Here is an 11155-nt window from a genome sequence, read left to right on the forward strand (position 1 = left end):
GGGCTCTTCCTCCTGCGCGCCAGCTCCGGGCTTCCGGCGGGCAGGCACCGAGCATGAACAGAGCGGCGAGTTTACGGGGAGCTAGCGCATTGCTTCGCTACGGCTACGCTCACTAGCTCTAGCTGGCACAGCGGTCCAAGGGACCGTGCTGGCAAAAGCCAAGGGCTCGCTCGCGAGCGGTCCACTGTGGATACACTGTGCGTGCATAGCCCCCTTGGCCTATGCTGCCAATGTGGAGGGGTCAAACCGTCACTTCCGGTCTCCTGTGCCGGCAAATCGCTGGACAATGGGCGCATCAATGCTCCTGCACGGCAGCCGCATTACACACGGGCAACGCCCCGGCCGGAACAGCTCCCAGCAGTTTCAAAAAAAAGAAAGCTCCCAGCAGCTCTAGATATGAAAAAAACATATTCACTTTTAGCTAAACACTTCTCACTTCACCAAATCTAGATCTACCAAACCATAAACTAGCTCCTAGATCCATAAAATTCATGGAGCTCTCAAAACTCAAGTTGTCCACCAATAACACCGATTAAATAACTTATTGGTTCATTCTATTTTTCCTTTCTTCTTCTCCGCGCACATTACCTTGGTCTTCTCTGCATGCGCTGCCACCCACGTCCTCCCCAGCTCCACGACGCATCGCCGCACCTGTTCTCATCCTTGATGCGCCTCGGCCTCGCCGTGCTGTCACCCGGTCCACCCTGGTAACTTCTCAGCCTCGCCATTGTTGCTCAACCCCCATCGCGCCTCTTGCGCACGCCGCACTTACCCACGGGCACTGCCTCTGCTCCCACCTCACGCATCGTCAGAGCCTCCCCGCCGCCGCCCATTTCCATACTAGCCATTGCCTCTACTCATCTACCGAGGAAGACGAAATCCCCGTTAGCGTCGCATGTGTGTATTTTTTAGTCTTTTTTCATTTTGGACCCTAGATGCATTTTTATTGTATATCCTAAACAAGTTTATGGGATCCCAGAGTTGGAGTTGGTGCTCAAGATCTGTGTTTTAAGAGCTGGAGCTCTCCCAAACAATCCGAAATTCGACCTGGGATTCACAAGGAGCGATGGGTCTAGAATAAAAACCCTGATGAATTATACTAATAATTCGTGTCATAGAGCTATTGTGAAAACAATTTTAGAGGTAATAGTGTAATGTTCTTATATATATATATATATATGCATATATATATATATATATATATATATATATATATGATGGTATATGATGGTATGATGGTATGATTTGCACTAATAGGACTACTCTATCATATAAAGAAAGATATATAGAATTTTTAGGACACATTAGTAACGAAACAGAATGATCTAAATACCCATCAAAAGTGTCAATGAATAATATTAAACGGTGTTGCACAGTGCCGATATAGTGCTAAACAATACTAGAATGGCGGAGCTCTAGCGAGACCTCTACCACGCCACGGTGGGGCGGTGGACGGCGATGGCGCGTCAAGAGGAGGAAGAAGGCGTGAAGAACAAAAATCGAGTGTTCTGGGCACCAAAAAGACTCAAGTGTTCTATAGACAGACTCTTTTGTTAAGCAAATTGCCCTTGAGAATACAGTTTTTCAGGGACGATTAGATTAGAATAACCACCCTTAGATATTTCCAGGTGACTGATTACTCTATGACAACCATCTCTAAAACCACCTTTTCCAGATGTGGTAGGTTTAGTGAAACTGCCCTTGAAACTAGTTTCTCAGCGACGGTTGTGGTAAGGTAACCGCAACTGAAACCATATTTCCAGAGGCTGCTGGCTTAAACAAGCCGCCCCTGAAAATCTATTTACAAGGTCGGTTTTGCTTAAACTGAACAACCATTGAAATCCTGTTTAAACTTGTAAAATTTTCCACCATATTTAAAATCTTGGTTTCCCACCAAATGTCAGACCCTATTGCAAAATAATTTTATATATGTTGGCTTAACCTCACATGATCGTAAGGTGTATGTATGAGACAAGCTTTTGATTAACTTTTCTATCTTGTTTATTAAAATATGAAATAATATACTTAGGTGCCCTTGTAAGCGTGACAATGATCGATTGACTGACCGCATCTATAGCGCCATCCATCCGTTCACCAGGATTCATGAGCCAAGATGTTCATCACAGGACACGCCATCATGAAGCCGCAAGTTGGTTGGGTCATGGAAGAATGGCATTGGAATCTCTATCTATCGGCCTCTTTTGGAATGATTGGAGTCGGATTGTAGGTAGCCTTGCAGCAAAGCTCCCCTCGTATATGATACCCATTGCCATCATGAAGACAGATGACATGCCATGCAGAGAAAGCAAAAAAAGAACGTGAGGCAATTGGACCTGACTCTGAAGCAGCAGCGGTCAAAAGATCTTCATCTGTGTGCATAGCCAAGACAACGACCCCACTGACCACAGAAGAAAAAACTGAATGATCGTACAAACAAAGACGAGCCATCTCATTTCGTGAACCTTTCCTTTTTCTCGCAACAGCCTTGTTTCATGTAACGTTCAAAGGAAGCCATACTAGTACATTCTAACCAATTTTGTCACCCAAAAAAGGCTCAAAAGAACGCTACCACCGCCACTAGTCCAGTACTAGTCTACTACTAAGATTGTGCATAAGCTGTAAACTAATTAAGGCCTATCTTCTACTGCATTCCATTACACCAGCCGTCAGCTAGTTGACCTAACTCGGTGCTGCTAATCTTGCTTCAGTCTACCAAAAACAGCAATGGCGAGCAAGATTGAGCAGCTACTAAGCTCCAACTCCCTCAACTAGGCATCCGCCCAAGCGGCAAAGACAGGTAGATGAGAGACGACGTTCGGCTGCTTCAGCACCTGGGCCACTGTTTCTGCCGCCATCGGCATCCAGGGGCTCATGGTGGCCAGGCTTACGGCGCTCGCCTGCTTGCCGTAGAGCATGGCCAGGCCCAGCCTCTCGGGGCTCCCCTCCCTGGAGTTTCCCAGGCTTGTCACCTGCGAGGACGAGTTGGAGAAGTTGATGCTCCCAGTCGTCTTGCCAGGAACGTCGAGGCGGTGATGATCATGCACTGCGCAGTCGATGTCAAGTCCAACGATGCCATGCAGGGAGGGGTGAGACTCGCTCATGACGCCCCTCTGGAGATCAACTGCTTCTGGGCAATGCACAGCTTCCTGGGGAGAACCATGGAGCACCATCCTCCAGCCAGCGCCTGTCTCCTTGGCTGGGTTGAGCTCCCTGCCACCGTTGTGCATCATAGGAGCATTGTTCGCTGCCTCGATCGCCTTGACCTTGCGTGCTTCCTCCGCGGGCAGCAGCGTGCTGCTCTCCATGATCTTGTCGACGTCGTATCTTGTTATGTTAAAGTTTGTCACCGCGTTCAAGCCACGGAACTTGATGGCAGCTATGTCGTACGCCTCAGCTGCTGCTTCTTGAGTGGCTGCAGCATATTCAGTAAGCGATGTAAGAACAAACTCAGCTGTAGGTGTGACCTATGAAAAAAAATATCATGTACTACCAACTAATCTAGTTAGTACATTGGGAAACCAAGATAAGATCCTAATGCAGAGTACAATTTTCGATCAACTAATCTAGTTAGTACATTGTGAAACCAAGATAGATCCTAATGCGAAGTACAGTTCTCGATCAGATTACTTTCGTGTCGTGCTAATGCCATATTTTAGTTAAGTGTTCAACGGAGTATTCAAAACAGTCAACAGGTTGCTTTGGTCAGGGGTCACAGCCTTAGGAAAAGCATAACTATCTGAAAAAGCAAAGAATGATCATCGAATGTGCACCCCACGGATTAAAGTGAACGCAGAAGCCATGCACAAAACTTGACACTAGCAGTTAAAGCTTATGTTCCATGCCTACCTTCTTCTACAGCAAATGTACTTTGACGAGACAATCAGCCTGTTCGCTGGTTGGTTTTTGGGCTGATAAACCCGGTTGGTGCTGGTTTGTTGTCAGAGAAAAATATTGTATCATGGCCGATAAGCCTGGCTGAAACCAACAAGCGAACAGGCTGACTTAACATAGTACAACAGACACCACCAAAGGATTAGTGCTAAAAGTTTCTTTTATGAGTTTACTTAACACATTACTTTATAGATAGAAGAATTTTGGCCCTACAAATCTGCAGTCAAATAGACAGATATGATATTTCTTACTGAAAGTGCCGAGGTATAGATCCTTGTTTCCAGCAACCCGTCCAATCCGAGACTGCCATCTTCCTTGCTGGTGATGCCTGTAATGCAGTTAGCATGTACATTGAGATGATTTCTTCTTGTACTTTGGTTGTGGTACGCACTAAGGAAGTAAAATGTGGTAGCGTAATCTGCCCAAACGTAATCTGCCCAAACAAACCTTGTCACTCCTCGGTAGATGGAAGCGCCTCGAGAAAATCCACTGCTTCTCCTATGATCAGTAGCAACTTAGGAAATGCAGGAAGACATCAATGAAACAAGGTAGTTACAATGCACTCAAAGCACTAACCTTCTCAAATGCGCAACATATTCTTGCCTTGTCATGCCTTTCATCTCCTCAAGTTCATCTCGATAGTTTTCTACCTGCCAAACAAAGTGTGCTAGGCCTATTACATAAATGAACATATAAGCTCCAATTTTCTTCAATGAAACTCCATCTCCATGACACACACTTACGGGGAAATTGATGTGAGTAGCTGGACCCCAATATTTCAGAGCAGCCAGATCATAAGCCCTCGTGGCCTTGTCTTCAGTGTCGTAGCCACCTAATAATCAGATAAAAGAAATAACATTTCCTATTTATGGATCTACTAGACGCAGCTCGAAACAGCTAACTGAACAATAGAAAGCATGATTGGATAAGAAACCATTCTTCTTACCTAGATATACTGCGATGCACGGCCAATCACATTCAGTCATGGCAAACCCCAGAATCACCATTTCAAAAATAAAAAAAAAGGAATCAAAATGTCAGAAAGGAATAATAAGCCATGGCTGAAAGTACTGTTGCCTGATTTGGTGTGAGAGAAAAATATTGTTCGTTGGCTGAAAAAGTACGGCTTATAAGCCAGACAAACCCAAACGAAAACGAACACGGCGAAAATTTGCTACATCGTTTATTTTGGATTCTTTAGCTATCAACCTTGTCTGCCTTTCCTAGTCTGCCCATCCTTTCTGCAGCTGTTGTCCCAGAGGTGGGCTTCATATCTCCCAGTCCACCTGTGCCTGCTCCAGTGAATCAAACACAAACAAAACCATCATTCAATACAAAACAGTGCGGTTCAAACAAAGAAAACCGTTTGGCCTAAAAGACAGAGTAAATTGTTTGCTCCATAACAAGAGAATAGCTGCCACATTAATAGGTGGAACTGTAGGGGGGCCATGAAGGATCAGAGCACCCAGCTTTAATCGAACTGAAGTATTCTACTAAGATCAGGCATTAAAAAGATTTGGCGTCAAGCATGAGTTGCTGGCCAACTGAACAACAAGAACAGCAGAGCACTTACTTTCTCTACATCGCAGCCACATCAATGCTGGAAACTAACAAGGGTACTAGTAGAACATACGTAAGTCGAAACCTCCAAATTAGGAACCAGGAGTAAATTGGCTTTCACAAGCTCAGAAATGTGCAAATACCATACCAGATGATCAGTGCCGCAGAGGAGACAACGTCAGAGTGTACTGAAGAGTTGCAAAGCATACAAACATACAGTATGGCTCAGAACTAAAGAGGCACTAAGCAATGCCCGTACGAATCCTACTGATGATGAAACAAACGATGCAACAAGAGATACGACACAAGGAAAAGCGAAAAATCTTCATAAGCAGCTTACCTGGTGACGCCTCTATACCGGGAGGTTCTCTGCCCAAACGTATCGATGGACTTGCGGTGCACCGTCTGCTTGTGGCCTCCCTTCCCAGTGCCTCTCTTCCTCCCGACGCACTGCTCACCATCGCCATTACTGCGCCCCAGGGCAGCGGCAGCTGTGGCTACAGCAGGCATCTGGTGCTGCTGCTGCGGAGCCGCAATGACGCAGCTGCTCAACTGGGACCCGGGGCTCGTCATCGACAGGCTCAGAGGGTGCATCTCCCCGTTGCTGTAGCAAGCGCCGTAGCTCGTTAGGAGGAAGTTCTTGGCCGCTGCCATCGCCTCCTCCATTGGCGCCGCGTCTTCTTGGAGCATCTCTGCTTCCGTCAGAGGCTGAAAATTGTAGGGGACGAGCTGGTGGTGCTGGCACTGGCGGTAATCCCTGCTCGCCCCCTCTTCCTGGCCCTGCTGGTGGCTGTAGTAGGTGGCCGCCTCTTGCCCACCGACATTGCCACCACCCAAGAAGTCCTCTAGCTTCGGTGGGGACGACGGCATCATGCCTACTTCATGCCAAGACAAGAAGACCATAACGTTAGAGGTGGAGAGAATACGATTGTGTGTGAGAGAGGGAGAAGGCCAGCAGAGACCTTCCATGTTGCAGAGGGTGCCGTCGGACTTGATGGGCATGGCAGGCAAATGGGAGTAGTAGACGCCGGCAGTACTGGTGCCATCGCCATACGCGCCGCCCACACAGTAGTAACCAGGATAGGGAGCGGCCATCGGTGAGAAGAGGAAGTTGGAAGTGGTGGCGTTGGTGGTACTGGAAGAGGAGATCATAGTACTGGAAGGAGGTGGAGCGTGATGGGCAGGAGCGGGTTCAGAAGCGGAGGGCACCTCCATGGCCGTTTGCGGGGAGAGGGAGAAGCCTAGCCAGTTGCTGCCACTAGCCATTTCCCCCACCTACCATGCACACGCAAGCCCTTAGCTTGTTGCTCTCCTCGAGCTCGCTCTCCTTTGTGTGCGCTAGGGCTAGCACAAATTAACTAGTCTGTCCAATGCTGCTGCTCCAAATGTGATAGCTACCAGAGTGAACCGATGAGACGGCCCCAGGCGGTGAAACCGAGCAAGAGGAATGAGAGGGGCGTAGCAATTTGGTGGATAATCTGTACCGATGAGAAGGCTATACCAGTGGTCTTTTGCGCCACGTTGGTTTGAACTTATCCGCTAGAACAGTATTTTTATCTCCTAATAAATCAGTTTTAATTGGCTTATCTATCGTAGAAACCATAAGACGAATAGCTCGTTGATGAGCATATATCATCTCAATTTACATGTGTTGAAATGGATTGAAGTGAATTAAACTAATTTTTATTCCAATTCACTCTAACACATTAAGATCGAAGTAGATACACGTGCATCCAAACAGACCTTATGCGCTTTATTTAATATCGAAGCCAGTCTCAGTGGAGATTTCATGTTCTCGTTTCCAGGACTCACATATTTTAGAAGCAGTGCAAACAAGTTTCACGCCATTAAACTCATTTCATCCCTCAAAACTTTTATCTCTCTTTTTATTTAAACTATGACATATCAACTTATTTAATGCCAATAAAACTATCATAGAATTTGCATTGAGACCGGCCAAAATGTATATCCGGTACTCATTTCATTCTAAATTTAAGTGATTTTGATTTTTTCTATATTCATAGATTTTATTACTACTCCCTCCGTCCCCAAATAACTCAATTCCTAGAATTCATGGACTAACTTTATAGAAAAGAGTAACAACATTTATGACATAAAATGAGCACATTATGAAAATATATTATATGTTAAATCTAAAGATATTAATTTGATACAATAAACCTTAATGTTTTTACGAAAATTCGGTCAAAGTTTAAAAAGTTTGACTTAAAACAACTCTAAAAATCTATTTATTCAGGGACAGATGGAGTATGTATCTAAGACATTAAACTACCTGTCTGCACGAAAATATGTCGACACACGGCAAGCCGGAAGGATCTGCTTAGGATGAGTCCAGAGATCCGCTTGGCTTCAACGCAGGGTTAACTGATATTGTGAATTCCTCCCGAGACGTGCCAGTCAATTTGACCTGCAATCAACAAGAAGAGAAAGTTTATCAGTAATTTAAGGTGGAACATGCCGGTCTTTACCCAGACAGTTCCAAGCGTGCCGCTTCGGGAGCAGCCAGACCGAAAAATCGACTATATAGCCGATACACACAGAAATCGGCTGTTACGGACAGTAAAGCTCATGAATTACGATTGATTTTCTGTTGATAAGTACAATGCCCACAGATGTAAATAAGATCATCAGCTAGGTGAATATTACCGGTGTAAATTGTTGAGCCGATGAATCTAACAAGAAAGGATATAACATGCAAATAAATTGACTATCTAATGCAAATAGACCTACAAACGCTCTGAATCTAATATGTTACCATCAACAGTGAGGTTCGACCGGATCGATGGCAGCTATGATGATAATAACAAACTAAAACCAAAGAATCCATAAAACCATCTATACTTCGACAGGCTTTCCGAAAGACATGCTATACGTGAAGGCTCGAGCGAATCAGCTAAAATAGCCGATTCAGGTGAAAAGGAACTACAACGTGTGAACAATCGACTATTTCACATCGGCAAACCTATGAACTCATCAGACTTAACCTACTATCTCTAACAGTGGGGTTCGATCGGATCGATGCAGCCGTGATAAAGACAACAAATCAAACCCTTAAAGTACATTGATCTATTCACGCTTAACAGAATCATGGGCGCACACTGTAGACATTAAAGCATAGGAGATCGGCTATTTAACCGATGTAGGCATAGCAAACAGTTAAGGTCACGCCTAATCAAGAACAAATCTACTAACTAGCATCCTCCAAATCTACAGTGCCATCAGTGGGGATTGACCGGATCGTTACAACCATAATAGCGAACTATAGACCAGATTTAACTAACTAGCAAACCTTTTCAAGATCATACACGCCTTAACCGCGTACTATGCACGATCAAGATCGAAATAGAACAACTGATGAAACATAACCCGTCGCTTAGAGTAAGAAACATCATGTTGTGACAAAGTAAACGATGAACTAAAAGGATATATGGATGATCTAGATCGATCTCGACAGGGCAAATTGATGTTTCTGCAAACTAATATCAATAAGAACATCAGCAAGATCGGTAACTTAATGAATCTACCCGAAGGACGTCACCCTTAGGTAGAGCCGATAACTTAACCTTGATCTAATTCGAGCAGTGGAGGTTGACCGAATCGATGCAGCCATACTTGAATTAGACAAGAATCGATAACTAGCTTATCCTAGAGCTCACAGTGGAGGTCGACCGGATCGATACAGCCGTACTAACAAAAGTATAAGCCATGAAGGTACTTACAGACAAGCCAGAGATCGGTCGGACTGATGCAGCCCTGCTTGTTGAAGAACTCACCGAGATCTACTCTACACCTACTCCTAAGGGTTGGCACAGAGCCAAAAAAAGTAAATTATATTTGATTAATTGGATGTCCTCTGATACAATAGCCAGGGGTTTATATTTATACCATAGGCTGATAAGAGTCCTAAACAAACACGACTAGATAACAAAAAAATATCAAGATACATGGACTCTAATTTTCCTTATGCAGAATCCTTGCTGATAAAGCTTCCTTGTTTGATACGTGTCCTTGTTTCTTTCATCCTGATATGCACCTAGACGTCATGTCTCTCTCAAATTTATTAAATAATATTTACTGGCCGGATCATAAATATCCCTTAATTAGAAAACTTTCTTGCTTTTGACATCATCAGCCGATCTCTTCCTTTTTAGGATAAGCTTACTAAATTTTAGTGTAAACACAGGCCCCCCTAGTTCGAAGTATGAGTTTTCATGCTTCAAAATATTTTGATCCGATGGTCTTCTTTTCCCCAGCCGATGATATTTGATCATAATCACTGAAAGCTACATCGGCTCCATCTTCTTTTGATCTTGATAACTTAAAAAATGATCTTTCTCTGCATCTCCGTTCATCTGCTTTAGCTGATTAGGAGCTAACCCCCCGAGTTCGATCATAGCAATACAAGTTAAACGGCAGTACGGAAATATGCTGCATAAAAGTTTAGGTATTCTAGCCGATAGTCTTCTTCCATGGAGCCGAGGAATTTACTAGCAGCGATATTACCTTATTCCAAGCCTCACCGACACATGTGAACTTTGAAGTGTCTACCATACCATCCTGGGTGGTTGAGGAATGGAACAGATTAGAATCCAATCATCCTCGCTTCCCCTGCTCCAAAAACTTGGGTTTTTGAAAGATTTTCAAATTAAAACATAGCTTTACTCCTCAAATGATTCTCTCAGATCGCTCAATGTGTATAGTTCCTCGACAAAGCATTGTTTTGTCTCTTCTTATCCTACTTCTAAAAAGCTTATGTGGAGTTTTAGGTCGGGATAAAATATGTAGCGTACTTACCTTGCATATATTGTAAGGTCAAATCCTGGATCCAAGGAGAGAAATATCATACTCTTAGATCAAGATGTGCATGTGCATGGAATATTTGGTGGCTAACCTAATTCTACTATGCTCTTTGAAATATATTTCTCTCTTATGGAATATTTTTGTGAGAACATGGGCTATCTTTTCTCATCTTTTTCTTTTCCCTTTTTTATTTTTATTTTTATTTTGGACTTCTTTTGTATCCATCTTTTATATATTTTTGCATAATCCATGTCTCTTTTCATAACAAACTTTTGAAAGAAATATTATCAAGAGTTTAGAGCATTTATTCTAATAAAACTTAACATATTTTTGTCTTCTCTTAGTGTAGGAGCAGAACATTTTAAGGTGGATGAAAAACATGTTTTTGCGTACTTCCAGTATAGAAGCAGCACATATATGTGGCGTGTACGTGATCTTGATCTTAGGAACATGATAAATCTCTCAACAAGGGTCAACAAGACTTGACAAAACTCAACACAGAGCAAGTAGCTTATGCGAAAGGTTTTTAATGAGACTAATATATGGCTCTAGTAGGAAATTCAACATCATTGAGGAGACAAGCTATTGATTTTGAATTTTTGTAAGAAAATTTCCCAAGTACTTTGCAAAAAGAAGCAAGGTTTCTTTCATCATACCATATCTCATTCATCAACTATTTAGATAGCATGCTTTCCCTATGATAGATTGTTCACAAGTGATAGGAAAAGCATGAAATAAAGAATATGCGTACCTCTTCTTTGAACCGATGAATGCCTTTGCTCAAACTTTCTCCCAGTATGTATATATTAGCTAGACTTCGCCGGCCTTATGATCTCTGTGTTCTCAATCAAACATATGATATGGCATGACCACGCGTACTTCC

At 43.5% G+C, this 11155-nt stretch overlaps 1 protein-coding gene across 1 annotated transcript; it reads right to left on the reverse strand.

Moving 5' to 3' along the window:
- Positions 1-2481: 2481 nt before the first annotated feature.
- Positions 2482-6720, reverse strand: LOC136540351 (AP2-like ethylene-responsive transcription factor CRL5). The gene is made up of 9 exons (XM_066532349.1): positions 6414-6720; positions 5792-6326; positions 5101-5183; positions 4838-4846; positions 4635-4723; positions 4468-4541; positions 4339-4389; positions 4143-4219; positions 2482-3412 (listed from the first exon to the last, which is right to left on the reverse strand). The coding sequence occupies exons 1-9, from the start codon at positions 6715-6717 to the stop codon at positions 2769-2771; spliced, it is 1866 nt and encodes a 621-aa protein (XP_066388446.1). The 5' UTR covers positions 6718-6720; the 3' UTR covers positions 2482-2768.
- Positions 6721-11155: the final 4435 nt, after the last annotated feature.

Source organism: Miscanthus floridulus, chromosome 2, assembly GCF_019320115.1.
Source record: "Miscanthus floridulus cultivar M001 chromosome 2, ASM1932011v1, whole genome shotgun sequence".
Taxonomy (NCBI): Eukaryota; Viridiplantae; Streptophyta; class Magnoliopsida; order Poales; family Poaceae; genus Miscanthus; species Miscanthus floridulus.

What these genes read in the sequence shown, in the direction of transcription:
- LOC136540351 (XM_066532349.1), bottom strand. Translation starts at nt 6,717, where the DNA reads ATGGCTAGTGGCAGCAACTGGCTAGGCTTCTCCCTCTCCCCGCAAACG. An exon ending in CGGTATAGAGGCGTCACCAG is followed by an intron (nt 5,184 to 5,791) that starts GTAAGCTGCTTA and finishes TCACTGGAGCAG; the next exon opens with GCACAGGTGGACTGGGAGAT. An exon ending in TATGTTGCGCATTTGAGAAG is followed by an intron (nt 4,390 to 4,467) that starts GTTAGTGCTTTG and finishes TACTGATCATAG; the next exon opens with GAGAAGCAGTGGATTTTCTC.